Raw genomic sequence first — 21,877 nt, 5'->3', positions numbered from 1 at the left:
CCTAACGTTGTGGACCCTCCGGTCCTAACTCTGTAAGCTCATAATAAATACACAACATAATTCACATAGACATAATGCAGGATATCATAGCACTCTAATAAACACATAAGACCAAGATATACACATATTACCATAACAGCATAAGTCACAAAGACAGTATGCACGATAACACATAACACATAATAAACAAACAAGACCCTCCGGTCGATAATGTACCAAGACCCTCCGGTCTATATGTACCAAGACCCTCCGGTCAATGTACCAAGACCCTCCGGTCAATAATATACTGAGACCCTCCGATCAACAGTGTAAGTAAGACCCTCCGGTCAATAATACGAATAAGACCCTCCGCTCTCACACAAATCACCACACAGGTAAGTATAGTGAGAAGACTCACCTCGGATGGCGAATAGATCCTATAAATGTTGTTGTTGTACTCCGGCTTCTAACACCGAGTCACCCACAATTAACCTCATTAGAATCTAAGACCAAACATTCACACATTAGGTCCAAATATGGTCCACCAATCCGATCCAGAAATAACCCAAGCCTAATGGGCCCACCAAGGCCCAATACCAAATGGGTTCACAAAAGTCCTCTAATGGCCCAACTATGGCCCAATTTTCCAAATTGGGCCCAAAACCCTCACATGGGCCTTACCCCTAAAGCCCATGAAAATATTCTAGTCCACATGACTGCTCTTCGATGGCTCATTAATGGCCCAAACACTAAAGCCCAATAAAAAGGCCCAACTCAGGCCCAAGCAAAATTAGGGTTTTCACATGAAATGCCGATTAGGGTTAAGTGTTCTCACTTAACCCATTAAGGACTTAACCCATTAAGTCTATTATTCCATTAAGCCATCATACAATAGAATCATCATGAGTTATAACTTTGGTCCACTGGTCCAAACACGGGTCCAAATAGGCCCATACCAACAAACTATAATTAGGGTTTTTCTCTAAACCCTAATTAGGGTTTCTAGCCCACTAACGAACCAGCCCAACCCAATATTAAGTGTTTTGCCCCAAAAGGGTTCCACTAGAACGGGCACCACACACTGCTACCTCGGGCGGTGGTGATCGGTGGCGGCTCACGGCGGCAACCACAACCTCATGGTGGTGGTGGGGGTTTTCCGGCCATACAAACACTCATTCCACCTCAAAATTTCCAAAATCGGCACTTATGCTCAACATTAAACCCATTAACACACCCACAGCCACCTCCCACGGTGGCTGGTGGCGGCGAGACATGGCTGAAACGGCAGCCACCATGGTTGGCTCCCATGGTGGTGCGCCCAATCCTCCGTCCAACAATAATCCCGAATCCAGCAACATAATACAAAGAAAATACGATGACAACACAGCCATTAGCCACCGCTTAAGGATGGCAGCGACACCATCGACAGAACCGGCGGCTGAGGCCGACAACAGCTGCTAGGGCATACCCATGTCGCACGCATGTCGGAAAAATTAAGGAGGAAGAAGGAATCAGATTGTAGTTGGCTTACCAAAGGTTTCATGTCGACCATGACTCGCGATGAAGTTCACAGTTTCATCTAAGGGTCTCGACGCTCTTTCCGGCTTCACATCCCATCTCCGGCAGCAACGTATGGTGGCGTTCAACGGTGGAGCAGCGGGCGGCACCATTGCCTGATCGAAGTAGCGAGGAAGGATGAGTGGCGGCTGCAATGGAATAGTGAGCTAGGGTTCCTGTTGCGACGAGGGGGAAAAAGGCACGGCTTAATCCCGTGATCTTTTCAACTTAGCTCAATTATTCACTTCTGGTCCCTCCCCACCATTTCTCTTTCAACTTAAATACCATATTTACCAATCAGCCCCCTATCATTAATAATTCATTACAATAGAAGTCCCAACAATTACCAACCAGCCCTCGCCTCTAGAAATATTTACAAGGTGGCCCGGAAATTACACTTTAACCCTCGAAATTCATAATTATATCAATCTCCCCAGCGCCAACACCCCGTTCAATATTATTTAATTTAGGACCATTAACCATTTATAATCCTTATCTACTTGTTTAATCAATAAACGAGATGTTACAGTTAGGCCTAGGCATTGTATGCTAGTATGATATTCAAGACCAAGGTCCAGTGTTAGTGGGCGGGTGCCCAAGGAATGGTTTACATGATAGTTTATACTTGTTGTCTGTGTGATACATGTATATGTTTGGTAGGGAGGTGAGTGTGGGAGAGGTCCCATACCTCACCAATAGTAGAATGTGGACAATGTTCCATATCTCATTAGCAGCAGAGCAGGGGCGAGGCCCAAGGTAGGAAGGGAGTGAGTGTGGGCTGGGCTCGTATCTCACTATCAGTAGGAGCGTGGACAGGGTTCCATGACTCATCAGTAGCAAGATAGGGACGGGGCCCAAGATAGGCGAGGCCTTAGAACAGGATCTAGTAGTATATGTTTCAGTCTATGTGTTATGATATGATTGTATGTTAGTATATGTTAGCAGGCGGGGCCCAGAGACAGGCGGGGCCTAAGAGAAACAGATCTGTACACCGCGGGGCTCGAAGCCAAGCGAGGCCTGTTGTAGCGGGCGGGGCCCGAGGTAGTGGGCGAGGCCCAGTATTTGCTGTATGTGATTATGTGCATGGTATGTGGTAGGTTGGGGCAACTCACTAAGCTTTGTGCTTACAGTTTTCAGTTTTGGTTTCAGGTACTTCCAATAGCAGAGGGAAGAGCTCGGGGTGATCGCATGGCACCCACCATAGTTAGTCAGCTCGGGATGTTTACTCTGATAATAAGAACATGTTTTGAATTGATACTCCGAATTTATGTTATAACTTATGTTATGGTTTTATAACTATGGTTTTAGTAATGTTTTTAAAGGAAATTTTTTTTGTCGTGATTTTGGGGTTGTTTCAGAAGTCCACACCTTTGGATGGGCTAGTGAATATCGATTTGAATAGTCTATCATTTCGATATTTCCATATATTCCATATCATTCCATAACCTATAGCAATGAACCAATTATTCTTCTTTGAACTGTTCCCCTAAATGTTAATAAAACTGATTATATCTTCAAGATTGTTAAACATGCTCTGATACATACCACACCATTTGAATATTTCTCTTCTTATCTCGCCTGCGAATGGACAATGCACAAGAATGTGATCAACACAATCGAAACCAGAAATGCAAGATCCACAGCCTGATGATTCGATTAACACGCCCCTCTCTTGTAGTGCCTTCACTGTCGGAGTTCTCTTTTGTACCGCTCTCGAGATAAAATGTACTCCCTCCTTCCCAAAATTATTATCCACAAAAAACACACACAGATTAAGGAAGCATTAATTACCACTAACTTTATACAATTAAATGTCAGTTTTGTCCTTACTTTGCATTTAATGTTCCATTAAACATTAAATGCTTAGTTGGTTAAGTAATAATAAGGGGGTATTTTGATAAAAATGTTATTTATTTTTAGAAGTAGACTATTATTTTGGGACAAACTAAAAAGAAAAGGCGGATTATAATTTTAGGACGGAGAGAGTATTACTTTTATTGGAATTTCTTTGTTCCACTAGGGGTGAGGGGTAGAAACATGTGTTGTCTCCTATTAGTCAAATCTCCTTCTTAACGCTCCAACTATGAACTTTCCAGCAGCATCAAGTAAGTTGCTCCATCTATCTTCACCGCTTGAAAGTTGGATTAAGTTCAGATCCATGTGAAGATTGGATAGATCTTGTGCTAATCCAGCTGTTCCTAGGCATGCATTCCAGTTGCCCACAAATTCACCTTCGTAAAATCTATATGTTACTACACATTTTTTCCTTGACTATAAGTTAAAGAGAGAGGGGTATTTATCTTTGAGGGGTACCTCCGTGATCTATTTATCGTACCAGAACTTCGTGTTGTCTCCTGATTTAACGTGTAGTTTGAAAAATGTCATCAACATCCATCCCGTGTTTTATAAGATCTTTCCTCACTGATGTTATGTTGTTCCATACACCGTTGAGGTGTCTGTTTTCTATTTGATCATGGGGTTTATTATGCAGATTGTGTATGCCTGTAATCACTTTACACCATAACGACTTGTGCTCCGTTTTCGCTCGCCACCACCACTTGACTATTAGTCGTAAACATATCTAAAAACTTTCAAAGATCAACATATATACTAAGATTTTTCACAAATTTAAGCAACTTGGATACTGCGAGAAAGCTTCATAATTACATTACACTTTAACATATTCCATTTTCACATCTTTATAGTAGCTATAATTTAGTTTTTAAAGTAGAGTCACATTCTCATGCTTCTTAATTGAGTAGTTATTCTTTAGTTTTAAAACTAACATTATATAAATGTTTAATTTATATTGATTCAACCAAAATATCATTATATATATAATCAAAATTTATAAATATAAAAATAACATATTATGTTTTGTTAATATTAAATTTATTGACTAGCTAAAAATTAAGAATAATAATAATTAATAATATAAACATTAAAAAAGAAAATATGCTAGTAGAGTCATAATTCAAATTTATATTTATATATGTAAACTAAATTTTAATAAATCACATATTGATGGACGCAAGTCATCACTTGTCAGAATAGCTCGTACAAAAACGAGTTAATGTCAAAATGTGTCATGTTTATATATATATATATATATATATATATATATATATATATATATATATATATATATATATATATATATATATATATATATATATATAATCATTGTTTTAAAAAATATAATTAGATGGTTTTGTTTACAAAGTATCGTTAAAGATGTTTGAGTTCACGATTGCGAATTGCAAGTTTCGATTCAAACCTCAATAAAAATAATAATAATATTTTTCAACTTTAGAAATTTAACTATTCGTTTATTTAAGAGTTTTGATTTCAAAACGACAATATTTTCTTTTTTATAGTTTAAATATGTCTTTTAAAGAACTTTTTTTTTTCTTTTTGTTTCAAACCTAAATATAAAAATTTATAAATGGAATCTTACCATCTACATTAATATACATTAAGTAATATATTAATAAAACTAACTAATATGAGGTGACATTTAGTTAGTGACGTTTGAATAAAAAATAATTAAAAAAAAACAAAAAAATGACAAGTGAAATAAAGTTGTAAAATAACATGTGTCTAATTCAAAAAAAAAAAAAAAGTTGACATTTCATGTAAATGATATTTATTTATTAGAGTACATAAGATAAGAATTAAATACAACAAACTAACATAGACACAAATAAATAACTAATACTATAAGACTAAACAATGTGGGAGAGTTTTGTCATATGTAAAATGTCTGCATCACACCCCAACCGTTTTTTTTGTCGGTGGTAAATCTCAATGTAAAATGTCTTTCACCAATGACAGATCTCAATGGTAAACATTTTTTTTTGTTTCTTGATTGGTCATTGTAATTTTTTTTTAACATAAATACCACTATATATACCATTGTTAAAAAAACCACCACATCTCATTCCTAGACAAATTATGACAAAAATTGTAAAAATTTATGTGCCGCCTATGTGTCACTCTTTTTACTATTGACAAAAACATCACCATACCCTTTAGCCTAAGGTGCATATTCTAAACTTTTTTAAAGTAATCGAACTATATATATAAATGATATAAGTAATCAAATTTTATAAAAAAACTAAAATAAAATTAAAAGAAATCGAATCTATTAGAGAAAATTGGTAATCTTTTTAAGAAACTTAACACAAATGAAAATGAGGTGTAGTAATATTAACGTCAAACTCATTTGATATATTTATGTATGTAAGTATTAGAAAAGCTAAAAGTCAATTTTTTTTAGAGATTAGTATTAAGAGTAGAATAAGTATTGAATTAGAAAACAAAGTGTTGAAGAACTCTTATCTTGGTGGTTAAGGCTTTACACCTTTGTGTCTAAGATCTCAAATTCGAATCAACCTGGGAGCGTATTTTCCTTTCCATGCTGCATTTATTTTTCAGATTAATATAACAAGCTGATATGGCAGCCATGTCAGCTCCTCGTCTAAAGTGAAAAACACCAAAATATGAAACGTGGATAAAATTTAATTTAAAATTACCAAAAATTGACATTTGTCAAAACTTATAAAAATAGGACAAATGACAAAAACATTTTTATTTATTCGGACAGATGGAGATTCGATTTTATAGCTTCCACCATAGTCAAGGACTTGAAGTTTGGACTAACAAATTTGGGCCTCAAAATCCATTTTTCTTTAAATTTGTTTTGGAAAAACCGAAGTACTTCACATTTGACCTCCTCCACCTTAGTAGTCCATTTGCCATTCACCAACAACCGTTAATTATGCTGCTCTTATTCCTGTTGTAGATATACCCATTGGAAAGTTTTGTGTTTTCATCTCCGTCCACCAACCATTTCACACATGATATTTGTTTCAAGTCTAACACCGCAATTTTCTCCATTTCTAATATCTTTTGTAAGCCTTCACTTCGCCTGTTGAGTTCAGACCGAGTTAAAGTTCTTGTCTCCGCCATTTTTTCTAGATGAGCAACTGTGTTCTTAATAAGATTCAACTCCTTTTTTTCTTCTTTGTGAACTGTTTGATCCACTTTTTGATTTCCGTCTTCAAGTACCGTAACTTTGCAGCTAGGTATGCATCCAGATTACCATAACGTCAATGTCTTCATGGTCAGTGAGTTGAGTCTCCAGAATGCCTATGAAGCTGACCTTATGGAGGTTTTTTAATCTTCTAACCCAATTGACTTTCACCGCCTCTCCAATTCCTCTAACATTAAGTGGCATGCAATTCATTTGGAACCGTGATTATCACCGGTACATCCCACGACTTCAGTAAGGACTTGGTTGTGCACATCGATTTGAAAACCGATAGCAACCCCAATTTCAACAGTTTCTCGTAATTCGTCTTCTGAAATTGTCCAATTCCCAATTTGTTTCTCTTTCTGGGACCTCCACTGTTAGACTGTGTGCCACATAAAGAATCATGTGAACACACTCCATAACAAAGGAGATGTCATGTCACATAATAGGAGCAAGCATCTTTCCAAGACATTGAACAACTATAAACATTGTTTCATGCATCCTTTTTCTTTCTTGAATATAAATTCTTTCTTTGAACAATTTGGACCTAAATACCGTTCAATTGACAATCAAATCTACTTTTTGACTTTGAGCTGACAGGATCAACCCATAAGACTTTTCCTGATGGCCTTGCTTTTATAAGGGAATAATGAGGTAGGGTCTCATAGTGTAGAACTAAATAAAGAGAGTCTAGAAAATAGAGAGGCTAAGGTGTCATATGAGAAAGAAAAGAAAAGTGGAGCTGACATTTCTCTTTATCTTTTGTGTGACCTTTCTTTCACATGTCACTTTCATTTTGATGTCTTTGTGGATGACTTGAACAAGACACCATAGCTATGACGTTCACTTACAGAACAAGTCCGAGTTCTCTCGTCAGTTGCAGTCTGCGTTGACTCATCAACAAGATTCGTCAACCACATTGGCTCCGTATAAATGCAAGGTGTTCACTATATAGTGTTTCCATAACACCTCCCATAACCTTATTGTTTTATTGTATTCAAATTAACTGAAACCATGTCATAAATTGTAACTAGCATTGTAGTTTGTGAGGGTAGAAGAGTAAATTTACTTGCCTTTTGAATTGGATTGGAATCTAACGGAAACAGAAGAAGTAATTCAAGCTGTTGTTTTGTTTGAACTAATGGGTTGTTGACTGGTTCCAACAGCTGCCATATCAAAACAATAATAAACATGTTAGAAACCACAGCGAGAAAAAAAAAAAAAAAAAAAAAAAACGGAATCAGTTTCATTCTTCTTTTTAACTAAATGACCAAAAGACCCTTGTTATACATTGAGATAGAGGGAGGACCTTCTTTGACCTGTGTACAACACAATTAGCATTACTTGATTAATTTTTATATGAGTATACAAACAGCAACTTGCATGGAAAAGCAATGTACTTGACAATGTATATTATTAGTTTTTACATAACAACATACTCATTTTTTGACCAATAACAGCAATGTAGTTACATTTCTTTACCAATAGAACCAATGTAATAATAATCCTTAATAGCAACTTACTTACATTTCTTTACTGATAAAAGCAATATACTTTGCTATTGTTTGTAAAGAGATTTAAGTATGTTGTTATTATGAATAAGGAATTGTAAGCAAGTATGATGTTTTTATATGTAAAGATATATAAGTATGTTGCTATTATGGGTAAAAAGTAAAGTATATTGCCTACATTGATAAAAAAAATGATGTTGCTATTTCCTGAAATTTACCATATATAAAAATCAACAAAGCTGTCACAGAAGTGTTGGGAAGTTGTTTTCCAGGCATTCCTTGTCACAAGAAACAATTTTTCTAAAACTTGACCGAAAAATCTCGGGCAGGGTTGTGAGTTTTTTGCCTCTGCCCACTGCCCGAATGATTGTCTTCTGAAGTAGTAACTACTGTATCATTTTAGACCTGAACCACAAACCTGATAATGAGGACATGTTGAATTGCAGCAAGAAACTCCTGGACTAAAATTAAGTAGATCATCACACTACAAAAAACTAAAATAGTACTTTAGAAAAATAGGACATTAACAAATAATGAAGAACCTTGTTTGATCAACTTTAAGGCATATTGACTTGTATGAAATGTTACATTGTCCTTGAAATAAACTATTTGTGCCCTAAAACATATCGAAGTGTAAAGCAACATGAATTGATTAAGTAACAGACTAATGAAAGTACAATGCTAAAATTAGTAGAGTTTTCAAATTAACATGCCTAGATAAAGAAAAAATGTATAGACTTTTGAAAGTTAAAATGTTGTCCTAAATGAAAACTAAAAATTGCAATGTTATAAAAGGGTTGAATTTTCAAATAGAAACATGCTTTTAAAAAGAAAATTTAAAGTGCAATGCTTTAATTGGTAGATTTTTCAAAGTAAAATGCCTTGATATGAAAAGAAAAATACAAATTTACAATCTTTTAACAAAAAATCTGAAAAATGCAATGATATCGTTGGGTTTATTTTTCAAAGGGGAAGATGCATATAATAAGAAAACTGAAAGTGCATTGCTAAATTTGGTGGATTTTTTTAAGTAAAATGGTTTGATTGGAAATTTTTTGTACGATGTTTTATACAAAAGAAAGCTGAAAAGTGCATTCCATGCCTCAACAAAGTTGAGCATTCTAAAGGAGGGTAAAAAGGGGAATTCACCAAATAAAAAAGCATCTTTGGTAATGGAAGGGTAATTTAGGCATTTTTGGTTTTATTTCTGTTAGGAGGGTTGGCTAGTCATTTTTGTCCGTTGGTTGTTACGTGAATGGAAGAAGAGCACATTGTCATTTTCTTGTAATCTTTTGAGTGATTCCGACTTAATCAGATGTTCTTGTTTTATAAATCAATTTGTAGTCAAGTTCATAGCAGTATTTAGCTATTTATTGCATTTAGCCCATTTGCTTATTGAAGTTTTTGGTTTGAAGTGCTAATCAATGTAAACTACAACAATAATTTAGAAGACACACCAAAATAAATAGATGTTTAGTAGAAATAACATACCTGGATTAAGAACTGAAAGTGTTTTGCTATTTCTCAGTGTCTTGGCAATTTGCCACAATCAACTTTCTTGAGAAATCTGATTGTCATACTCTACACAATTATGCATCAAACTATGATCACGGAAGTTTATTTTCTTAATAAGCATGCTATTGAAAAAATAAGAAAGAAAAACAACATACTCATCAACATTGTTCACTACTTCCAAAATGGAATGTAGTTGCCTTAGTAAAAGGTAACCAAACCATTCACTATTGGTTCATAACATAATGTAACACCTGCATAAGACATAATTAAATGGTAAATATAACCGCTTTTAACCCTAGGGAGTTTAAAAACATATTTTTACAATCAAACAATTAAGCTTTTCAAATGCATTAACACTAAGCATGGATGTAAAAAAATTTACGATGGAATAGAAGATACATTGCTTTTTTATATGTAAGAACTGAAGGTTGAATGAATGCAACATGTGTTGAGGTTATTCTATCAAATAGTTTGGCATCCAGACGCATAATAGTGAGACATTTAGCTTTTTTCAAGATTTGTAGGTGCTCTTAACTGCTCCAGTTAAGTTATTCTTCTATCAAAAAGCCACAAAAAGAGGATTTGTTAGATGAGTAACATACTTTACTCTTTTTACCAATATGTGCAAGTAACTTTATTTTTTACACAAAATAGCAACAGAGTTGCATGTCAAAAAGAAAGAAATGGAAAAAGAAAGTTACATTGCACTCAGTGTAGGAACTGAAATTGAAAAAAAAAAATTTAATACAATACCCCCAACAAAGATGAATATTTACCTAAATTACCTTCCAATGATGTGTATATGTTCTATGGCTTCTTCAACATTGTTCACTACTTTGATAATGGAATGTAGTTGCCTTTGTAAAGTTAACCAAACCATGCACTCAGTCTAGTGTGTTTGCATATTTTTAATCAAACAGAAACAGAAACAAAAACAATGAATACTGAAATACGAGGGAAGATTGTTGACTAAAACCATGAAACAAGTACCAAAATTTCAAAAAATATTCTTTTTGTAGAGAACCTTTTAAGGGATTCGGGTATAGTTATGCTCCTTAAACATATATGACATACTTTTTAAGAAAAGTAATGAAATGAGTTGCCATATTTTCAAGAAGATTCTAGTTTTAAGGATTTAGGGTTTAGTTATGCTCCTTCAACATATATAACAATAGTTTTTAAGGAAAGAGAGAAATTCCCTTGAAATTTCATCATGGTGCTTGAAAAGGGAAGTGAAAGGGACATTACAAAAAACTAAAATAGTACTTTAGAAAAATAGGACATTACAACAAATAGTGAAGAACTTTGTTTGATCAACTCTATGGCATACTGAGTTGTATGAAATGATACATTTTCCTTGACATAAACTGTTTGTGCCCTAAAACATATCAAAAATAGGTAGAACCTAAAGATACAAGATGTGGTGTAAAGCAACATGAACTGATTAAGTAACAGGCTAATGAAAGTACAATACTAAAAGTGGTGGATTTTTCAAAGTAAAATGTCTAGATAAGGAAAAAATGTATAGACTTTTAAAGTTGAAATGTTGTCACAAATGAAAACTAAAAATTGCAATGTTATAAACCGGTTGAATTTTCAAATAGAAACATGCTTTTAAAAATAAAATGCAAAGTGCAATACTATAACCGGTAGATGTTTCAAAGTAAAATGCCTTGATATGAAAAAAAAAAATTACAAAGTTACAATCTTTTAACAAAAAAACTGAAATGCAAATAGTAGGGTTTATTTTTCAAAGGGATATATATATATATGCATATAATATGAAAACTGGAAGTGCAATGCTAAATTTGGTGTACTTTTTAAATTAAAATGGTTTGATTGGAAATTTATTGAAATTTCAAATGAAAGAAAACTGAAAAGTGCAATGCTAAAGTTGGGTTTATTTTTCAAAGGAAAATGTTCTTAAAATAAGAAAAACTTAAAGTGCAATGCTATATTTGGTATATTTTTAGTAGAAAGAACATACCTGGATTAAGAACTGAAAGTATCTTGCTATTTCTCAATCAGCATAAGGAAGATTAAGTATCTACACTATAAGTGACAAGAATTAAGACCACACAACTAAATATACAGATGTTTAGTATCACTCGGTTATATCTTACATTGTCAATGAGAACATTCAAATTGAAAAAGAATAACAGAAGCATAACATACCCAGCAAGCACTGAATATGAATTCCAAAAAGAATGCCTACGTGTCTCAATTTAAGTGTCAGATGCCTTCAAACTCATCTTCAAATAATTGGTGACTGTTATTCATAATTAAAATAAATAAATTAGGTTTTCAAGATCCACATAGTGCTCAAATACTGGCACCCTATGAGTCAATTTTAACAATTATTAAATATATCTTTCCTTTCTTTAAACTAATTGTTTCAGAATTACCTATTAGAATATTATAATTCACTGAATAAGTGATGAAAACCAACCAAGAATCAACCGTAACTACATCTACAAGAGGAGACTTATAAAACATCCTTCACATGGGTGCCTTTTATCTCCAACACATTCTCAATCATATCCTGTATTGTATTAGAATAAAATAATTATTATAATTTTATATTTCAAGAAATACTGAAACTTGGAAACAAAAGTGACATGAACTTTATTTATGCATGCTTGCTCTTCTTCATCAACTCTGCAACCCTAAACATCAGCTTGAGTTCATCTTCTGTCACAGATGGCTCACTGGTGCAAAATTTAATTGCAAATCATAACTTAAAATGAGATTTAAAGTATTTAAGTTGAAATAAATGGCTAACCTTTTTCCCTTTTAACCCAAGAATTTTAAGCACTCCAACAACCCTAGCAACCACAGTAGCATTATGAAAATTAACAACCAAATTATTAAGCTTTTCAAATGACCTTGTATTTTTAAATACTGTTGTGAATCTCATTATCCCTCTGAGAGAAGACCTTATCCCCATGTGTGAGCTTTGTAAAGCATCCATCCATAGCCCACTCACCTGAGACAAAGAATCACATGAGCAAGAATTGGAGATAAATATCCTTGTCATCATCATCCTGTGCATGTTTGAGAAATTTTATGCAAACAATCATGTGGAAGTCATCTTCATCAAATAATCAAGGTTCTCACATTATAAGTCAGCAACAAACTCATGAACTTCAGTAAGTTTTGAAGCATAATTATGTTTCATGTGGAAGTCATCTTTATTCCCAGACTGTTCATCATTATCACCTTCCTTGTATCCAATAATTAATGTCATTCAGTTGTTTCCAGTCCTCATCCGTGAATTGCAAAGGCTTTGATTTTCATCTTCCCTAAAACCACATACTGCAAAATTTTCTTGACAAATAGAAGAGAAAAAAAAAGTAACTTAATAATTGAGAAGGTGAGGAAAAGAATACCTATTTTTAACCAAACAGAAATACGAGGGAAGATTGTTGACTAAAGCATCGTGATCTGATAGACTTAGATTTCATGTCCATACATTAAACTTTATGTGTACAGGAAAATAAATCACATCTCAATAGCAGAAAACCCCTGGACAAATAAAGTAGAATAGAGAATTTAAAAAAAAAATGAATATAAGAATGAATACATGAATAAGAAAAACCCCAACGAGAAGATGAACACCAAGAATACCAACGAAAAGAACAATAAAATGCAGTTTCCTTTTTAAGTTGTAATGTATCTGGTGCAGTTAGTTAAGCAGACAAAATCAGAGTTTACAGAAAAACCCGCCAACGAATAGATGAAGAAGAAGAAGGCATTAATCCCAACGAGCAGACAGAGAATAAGATAAGATTAAGAAAATAGCAATTAACCTTTGACTCTTTCTTATTCAAACATCAATTTTAATTTACAAGGAAATTACAATATCGTAATCACAAAATAAAAAACCTAACAGATACTTACGATGATCTTGATAATTTCTTGGACTAGAGAGATGAATCAGAGTTTCCTGCGCGAGGTTGGGGGTGTTTAGGTCTCCGGCAGTGGAGTTACATAGATCGCTATGGGTCTGGCGGAATGACCGAAGAACGCGCGACCACAAACCAATTCTTTCGAATTCAAAGGGTATCTTAGATCTCCGGCGAAGGAAGTAAGGTGGTGTTTTGGACTCCGGGGAGCGGAGGAGTTAGAGAGATCGTCAGGGGTTTGGGTCTGTTGAGAGCGGGAACGAATATATTGCGGGAATACGAAGCCAACCCTTTCGACTTCCAACGGTTATATTAAAAGCTTTCCAAAATTAAGATTTTCTACGTTAGAAAGCTAACATAGCAAATTTTGAACTTATGCTTAATTCTTGTTTTGTATAGAAAAACTTAAATGTATTAATATGTTTATTTTTTATTTTTTATTTATTGAAATATCTATTTATTAGTGGTTTTAGACATTGCAATGTTTAAATGAATATTTTTTTTTTCACCTAAATTTGGTCTATGATCCTAAGATCAAAATGTTAATCAGAGACAACTGCACATTAAAATATTAATTGTAGACAAATGTAGATCCATAATCAACCCATTGTAGTGTTCAAAATATTTGGTTATTCACTTTTTTTTTACGCAAATTACCATTCGTTTGAAATATACCATATTAAACTTTTCTAAACTTCTTTTCAACTTTTTGTAAGACTTGTTTTACATTTTTTATAACTTTTTTATATATTTTTTGACAACTTCTCTTCTGTAAAAAAAAGGTCTAAAAGTTGTAAAAAAAGAATAAAAATACTAAAAAGTTGGTAAAAACGTTGGAAACAATTTATAAAAAACTACAAAACAAGTTTTATCAAAAGTGGTCGTAAAAGTTTGTAAAAAAGTTCAAAAAATGTTTAATAGTGTTTTTAGAACATAAACGTTACTTAAATGATAATTTGCATAAAAAATACATTGAAGATCAAATGTGTACAAAGTGCATGGTTTGTTACCATGTAAAGTCATTAACCGATTGGAAGGGTCGTTGAAACCAACTAGACTGCCTATTATCGATCAAAATTATAGATATTAAACACTATATGTGAGTTAATGGTAAATCATGTACAAACAAAATACAATGACCAAATATGTAAACGAACTATAGTTTGTTACATGTGATACTTTCTTACTTTCTTACATTTGTTTTTAAATGCTTTTGAATCACCATCTAATTTAAACCATTCATAAAGATGTATCATGATTCAAAAGCATTTAAAAAAAACAAAGATGTAAACCATTCGAAACCAAAATACCAAAGATTTTAGACTATTTTTGTGTTCATTCGATCCAAAATGGTCCTAAAAGATTTTAGACTATGAAAGGCTTAAATTGTAGCCAGACCTTTCAAGTCTCAACTTTCTCATTATATACATAAAATGTTACAAGTTTAACTTAGAAAAATCCATGGATTCATCACCATTCATATCATCTTGTTGACAAAGCTCACAAGACACTTGAAAACTAGGCATTTCTTTCACACATTGATCAATATTCTTCTCAAGCCATGCCAATCGCCTCTCAAAACTCAACACTGCACCATGCATAATCCTAACATCGAGTCGACCCACTCTCGCACATGATCTTAATAAAATATAATAATCCGCATGTGAAGCATAAGTATGGTTTCCATCGTCTTTTTTCCTTGTATAATGTAAATAATCATCGGGTCTTTTAATGTTAGTCCTTGGAGGAATATAACAAAATCTTTTTTCTTCCATATTTGATATCATTCGTCTTATTGCCTTTTCTTTTTGGGTCTCATTGCTAGTTTCGGAAGCATTCTCATCTTTAGGTTTCTTGACCTTGTTCATGTTAGTGTTGGTTTTGGAAAAATCAAGAGATCTCTTGTGGGAACCACAATTAGAGCTTGGAGATGATGGCTTGTGATCCTCCTACAAAAAAAAAATTATCATGAATTCCATATGTAAATCTCTGCTCAATTATATCATGTCATACATACCTCTTCTTTATGATAATAATTCCAAAGATCTTCTATTATCTGATCTTCTTCATGATCCTCAAATGACAATTCCACACCAGCAAACACCACATTCTTGCAATATTCAAGATACGTTTCAAGATCCCTACCATCAACTACCAAACAAAGAAAAGACAATCTGTTAGAAAAATACTAAGAGTAGGTGTAGTTGGATGGAATGGAATAACAAAGGAGCGAAATGGAATGAACAATTCCATTCCTTTCCTTATTCAATCACTAACCTAAACATATGAAACAACTTAACGTATTGTAAATTTCATGAAAATCAAAGGTTGCAACGATTTATACCATTTTTGAGATTAGGGTATAGAGTCTAAATTGAAATTTGTAAGAGCTTACCACTTGTATCAATGAGTTGACTGTATTTTGACTCAAGCAAAAGTAAAATCTCTGTAGCATCCAAGTTCGATTGTTTCGGTAGTCGCTTATCATAACTCTCGGAAACAAGATTATTAGAAAGAGACGACATCTTGCATTCCGACTCTGATTCCAATTCCGATTCCGCCTTTTTATCCAAAATCTTAGATTCCTTTCCGTCTTTTCTCTTCCAAGATGATAAACCCAAACCCTTTTCCCATTTCCCAAAACCATGTATCTTATAAAAAATCCTAATTGAAAAAATAAGTATAGACAACACACAAGCACGTGTAGGAAGCCGGAATTCATTCCCGGACAACCAAAGCTCAGGCGGCATTGACCACTCATAAATCCGGGAAGCATGAGGGAGAATGGTCTCAACTGGAAGAGACAGTTGCTTGAGATACCGGGCAGCAATTCCATAGAAGTTGACCGGAGGTAATTCCAATCCAATGGAATGAGCAATTGAAGCAGCTAATGATTCCAGCTTCTGAATAGAAATACAATGTAATGGTCTGAACATACGACTTGAACTTAATGGACACGCGTTAGTTGGGGATCCGATTTGTTTTTCTATTTCAAGAAAGGCTGTGAAATAAGGGAGTTTTCCTTCGAGTGCCCATTTTGCTATATCAGTTGATAAAATTGGCTCTCGTGCCAGGTGGCAGAGTAAAAAAGAAATGGCTAAAGAATAGGGTAAGGGTATTGTTTTGCTTACGGATCTATACCATATCATTACGGATCTTTTTCCAAGTATGTTATGAGGTTCGGATTTGTGTTTAGCATTTGGTGCAACAGCTTCTGTTTCCCCTGAAATAGAATAAGAAAATGTTGGTATTTCCCTTTATAAAAATACCTAAAGAAAACAATAAAACAAATACCTTGTACTTGAGATTCTGATTCATTAATAACCTCATCAGCCCAATCATCAGTGAAAAGCTTAGTGGATGCCACAAATCTTAACCAAATGGGCTCCAGCATATCAACAATTATAGGACACACGTTAAAATTTTCAACCAAAGCCTTAACCTGCAACTCAATCATGATCTGCAATCCCATCACATACCTCATCCTAATTTCTGAATAATAATCTTCATAACTCAATGTTCTTGGCCCTCTCCCAAAATCAATGGGCTCAGTGGGACCCACCCCATCATCATCATCATCATTCTCTTGGGTCCTTAAAGTTTCCCAAAACTGTGAAGGAGGTTGGGATTGAGAGAGAGGTTCAGGTTTGACCACAGCTACACGTCTTTGCACAATTCCACCAACATTTTCCTTTGTTAAAAGCATCTCATCATCATCAACAGCTGTATCCCTGATTCCATCTGCTTGAGAACCGCATCTTTGACAGTAAAAGAAACCATCAGCGCCATCATCCAATCCCACAAAGCCACAAACTTGGCATTCCAAACCTAATCCATCTGTCATCTTTGGATTGGGTGCCTAATTGCCTATAGAAACACAACATCATGTAAGAAATGAGAAGTTTAGACTCTTATTGGTTTTGGACTTAATGATTCTTTTGCAAAATGCTAACTATTTGAATTTGATTGGTTTTCTTTGATAACTTGGTTTGATTAAATAAGTTACAGGTTGAAACAAATAATTATTTACACTGATTGCTTTCTTTAGTAACTTAGTTTGATTGGAATAAAGAACAATTTGGAACAAATAAGAAAATAAAAAACCAAGAAGGCTTGCAATCAAGTTCAAGTACTCATGAATTTCAAATAAAAAACAAAGTAAACAGTTACCCTAATCCTAATTCAAACAGAAAAATCCAATTGATTGTAATGGATATTTAATTACCAGCTCTAATCCTAACTCAGTGGATTTAAAATTTGCCCTAATCAGTAATCATTACTGGAGCAATAAACATAAACAAACTGACCTTGTTTGAGTGAGATCGAGCGTGAATCGAGTGAGAGATAGAGGGTGCTTGGCTAAGCTTATTAAAAATGCTTTAACTATTTAATTTATAGTTTATTAAGTTACAGCGGTTTGGAGTTTTTAAAAAGTGTTTGGCTAATCCTTCAAACTCCTCGGTATTTCATTCAAAACCAATCCTTCAAGCTCTTTTATGAGTTTGTTACGCATCAACTGATAGAACTAACAAAATAATCTAACAGAAACCAGGAAAAGAGGAAAGAATGAAAGGCTAGGAAATAAAATCGACAGCAAGAGAGGACTCGACAGCAGGAAAAATTGAACAAAAACGAACCTTTGCTGTGGGGTCGAAGGTCGCCGGTGTTGCTGTGGGGTGCGACTTGTGTCCGGCCGGTAGCTTCACAGGGGAGGAGGTGAGTAGGGAGGGCTAGCTTGAGGAGGCGACGATCGACAGAAGCAGGCGTTTGTGTCGCTGTATAAGGTTTATTAGGCTAAGGGTATATCGGTCAATTTTATTAAATGGTAAAATAAAGAGTTTTCTTTTATAAGCGAAGGTGTAAAAGACAAAATTATATAAATGGTTATTGTGGTTTATCAAAAATTATAATTTTAGTCTCTATTAATTTATTTTGACGAATATGATCTTTATAATTTTTTAAAACTTGTGTGTTAGTCTTTAAACTATATGAAATAGCTTATTTACCTTTTTAATTTTTTTTTTTATCTTTTTCTTTAACTAAAACTTATTAAAAAAGAGGAAAAAAGAAATTTCATCACCTAACCCTCATATACCCTCCTTTTTTCTCATTCTATACCTTAGGTCTATTCTCACTTGGTAAAAACAAACCACCATGTCCAAACCTCCAGCGCCATAATCGTCTTCCTCCCCTCTTTCATTTTACGGAGTTGGATCTTGGACCATAAATCGATGGTGACCAATCGGAAAAATAGATTTTACACCAAGGCTACAAGCATATAAAAATTTCATATGATACATAGGCCAGCAAAGGATTCTTTTGTGAATAATCAACACAGATTTGTTAATAATCGTGATAATGTCAATTTTACGTTGGTTAGATCCGATTAGCAAGAAAGAGGATTAGAATTTGAGTAGGATAATTTAAGAGTTTCAATTTGTAATCTTCAAGAATCGAACTGTTACGGAGAAATCATAAAAGATGAAAGAATATTTGGAGATTAGGAAGAATGATTTGTAAGTGTTGTTGAAGATGATGGGTCTGAAGCTCTGCCAATGGATGGTGATATTGCTACCGAGTCATTGTATTCTAATTTTCTAATTAATATATGCTTGAGTTTTATAAGTTTTTGAGTTGATCGGCTTGAACCAGTCTAAAAGGGCATGTTCTATTTGTCCAATAATCGTAGTCTATGTTTTGTATAAGTATAATATTTTTCATTTGATCCTTTAATATCATGGTTTTCGAGCTGTTAAATATATATATATATATATATATATATATATATATATATATATATATATATATATATATATATATATCATGGTTTTTGGTTTTGATGTGTTAATACAAAAATACTTGTAACATCCCAAAAATTAAGGATAAAATTTCATTTTTATTATATTCAAAACACTAGAGTAATTCTTTCCAAACATAACCAAACATTTCAATACAAAACATTTATCAAAGTTCATTCTCAAAGATCACATATTGCGGAAAACACGAGTGTATGCGTTGCGATCAAGCCATGCCCTTTCCCTTCGAACCGGAAATACCTGAAACTGAAAATCACAAACTGTAAACACGAAGCTTAATGAGTTTCCCAAATACCACATATCATACATCAAACGAGCCTTACATAACATACATAAACATACTCAATAGGGGTGTTATGTGCCAACCATAGTCTTGACATTATGCCACGAGCCGCCTTGTGGTCTTCCTTGCCAGGCCGGGGGCCACAACCCTGGGTCTTACAGACAAGTGCCAGGAGCTACCTCCCGGTCTTCCATGCAAGTATCACAAAGACAACTAGCATACAATCTACAACTACTTAACTAACATTTGTCAGAGTTCAGACTCTGGTCTTTCATACAAATTACCAGGAGCCGCCTTCTGGTCTTTCATGCAAAATACCAAGGGTTACCTCCGGGTCTTCCTACCATACATAAACCAAATGGGTCGGCATTGGTGCCTTCGACCCATAAAATAGTGAGGAGACTCACCTTGAATGTTGAAGCTCACTATAAGAAATCCTTAGCTACTGACCTGACGACTTCCCGAGCTATCAATACCAGAATATCACCCGATTAGTCATTGGGTTTCAAACTATGATCCATAATCCATACTTGGGGTAAAATGACCATTTTACCCTTGACCCAACATGAACCAAAACTAAGGCCCAAGCCCGAAACCAAAAAGGCCCAAAACTATAAAATACATAAAAGCCCGCTAATGGCCTAATTTTCCAAATTAGGTCCAACCCTATATGGGCCTTATCCTAAAGCCCAACAATTTCTGGTCTAATAATAAATCTCCGATGGCCCAAAAGTCCAAAACCATTAGGCCCACCAATTCCCAATACAAAACTTACGCCCAACTAGACATGCCTAAACAAGAGTCCATGACTCTAAGATTCCTCTGACCAATAATCCCAACACACAAAACTCAAACCCAAGTATGAAGCCCAAACATGAACAAGCCCAAAATCCTACAGATGTGTGTACTTAAGGCGTACCCCCTAAGTACGCTTAGCGTACTCAAGGATACATATTGGGGCCTCAAGTCAGTACGCGGGGCATACATGGATTTATGCGAGGCATACCCGTTATTTCTCCAAAACTCATATCATGACTTAATCTCTTAAGTCCTTCCATCAAAATCTCAGAACACCTTCCAACTAAGTTCTTAATGCATAAAGTCGGCACCTTTATGCATTTACATGACTCAATAGGACCCAATAACCATTTAAATCCATTAAGACCCAACAAGAACATGCATGGGACATTTCTAAACACCAAGCAAGCATTTTTATGAACTTATGACCTTAGAATTGGTAAAAGTGGCAACTCAAAGCTCCTAGAGTGGTGTCCAACCACTAGATCTCACTCTTGAGGTCAAATGGGACCAAAACCCACATAATCTTATATCTCAACTTCTAAAGGGAAATTTAAGAACTTTTTACCTTTTTATGAGCTAAGAATGTAACAAATAGTCCAAATCCACAAGCCTTCCCCTTGATTCACCACCTTGCAAACACTTCCACTCTTGAATATACACTAAAACCCACCAAAGATGCACATAAAAAGGCTCGCAACACCCTTGGATGAGGCTATAGATTGAGATTAGGGTTTATGACAATGAAGGATGAAAGAGAGGCTCACACCTGGGATTTAAGGTGTTTAAATAGTGAGTCAACTCTAAAATTTAGGGTTTTGGGATCCTGCACACTACGTTGGGCGTAGTTCCAGTATGTTGGGCGTACAGCTCAAACCCCCTGCGTCAATTTTGAAATTTACGTTGGGCGTACCCCAGATTACGTTGGGCGTACTCAACCAACACGTGCTTGCCCTCCTTGCATGCATGGGACTGATTTGCCAAATATTTCCATCAGGGGATAATAATGCCAAATTCTTCAAAATACCATAACTCCCTCATCCTAGGTTTGTTTCCAACGAACCTTATATCCATGAAAAGGTGGAGAGAATCCCTACGCTCCTAACAACACACCCAACCCTTAAGACCTCCTGAACAAAAGCCAAAATCCATAAAAGATTGAGATATCCAATTACGATTATACCTTTGGCCTCCGAAGACACAATCGAACACTTGGATCACTTATACTATGACTCCCACATCTGAAATGGGCCAAATCCTTTCTTTCCAAGGCTCTAAGCCTCATGAACTTTGAAGATTGGGCCGCAGCCCTGAATAAAGAAGCAAGTCTGAAACTGAGTGTTACAATACTATTATTTTTCTGTCCAGTGGAATAGTTGCTCTTCATATAGTCTTTTATCCTTTATGTTTTGTTGTTGTGAGATCTATACATTTTTATGTATCGTTTCAAATGCCCTTTTTAGGATTTTGCCTACTTG

At 34.6% G+C, this 21,877-nt stretch overlaps 1 protein-coding gene and 1 long non-coding RNA gene across 3 annotated transcripts; both read right to left on the bottom strand.

Annotated features, from left to right (window-relative positions):
- Positions 1-6,037: 6,037 nt before the first annotated feature.
- Positions 6,038-13,826, bottom strand: LOC111891769 (uncharacterized). Of its 2 annotated transcripts, none has more exons than XR_008223441.1 (12): positions 13,498-13,826; positions 12,987-13,122; positions 12,715-12,912; positions 12,380-12,583; positions 12,222-12,305; positions 12,003-12,139; positions 11,773-11,866; positions 9,997-11,649; positions 9,753-9,848; positions 9,574-9,663; positions 8,301-8,487; positions 6,038-7,737 (listed from the first exon to the last, which is right to left on the bottom strand). It is a non-coding gene; the product is annotated as an uncharacterized LOC111891769 (long non-coding RNA). The 2 variants fall into 2 exon arrangements; XR_008223442.1 differs by having other exon boundaries at positions 9,997-11,644.
- Positions 13,827-14,800: 974 nt separating this feature from the next.
- LOC111891712 (TATA box-binding protein-associated factor RNA polymerase I subunit B) lies at positions 14,801-18,297 on the bottom strand. The gene is made up of 5 exons (XM_023887781.3): positions 18,140-18,297; positions 16,797-17,369; positions 15,898-16,725; positions 15,520-15,653; positions 14,801-15,451 (listed from the first exon to the last, which is right to left on the bottom strand). Exons 2-5 carry the CDS (start codon positions 17,344-17,346, stop codon positions 14,939-14,941), a joined length of 2,025 nt encoding a protein of 674 aa, XP_023743549.1. The 5' UTR covers positions 17,347-17,369; positions 18,140-18,297; the 3' UTR covers positions 14,801-14,938.
- Between the last annotated feature and the right edge of the window lie 3,580 nt (positions 18,298-21,877).

This window comes from Lactuca sativa, chromosome 5 (assembly GCF_002870075.4).
Source record: "Lactuca sativa cultivar Salinas chromosome 5, Lsat_Salinas_v11, whole genome shotgun sequence".
Taxonomy (NCBI): domain Eukaryota; kingdom Viridiplantae; phylum Streptophyta; class Magnoliopsida; order Asterales; family Asteraceae; genus Lactuca; species Lactuca sativa.
This window is presented reverse-complemented; position numbering and strand designations above follow the sequence as displayed.

Coding starts and splice junctions, on each gene's coding strand:
- LOC111891712 (XM_023887781.3), bottom strand. CDS start 17,346: ATGACAGATGGATTAGGTTTGGAATGCCAAGTTTGTGGCTTTGTGGGA. Junction 16,726..16,796: donor ATCAGAATCTCAAGTACAAG/GTATTTGTTTTA, acceptor ATTCTATTTCAG/GGGAAACAGAAGCTGTTGCA. Junction 15,452..15,519: donor ATTATTATCATAAAGAAGAG/GTATGTATGACA, acceptor TTTTTTTTGTAG/GAGGATCACAAGCCATCATC.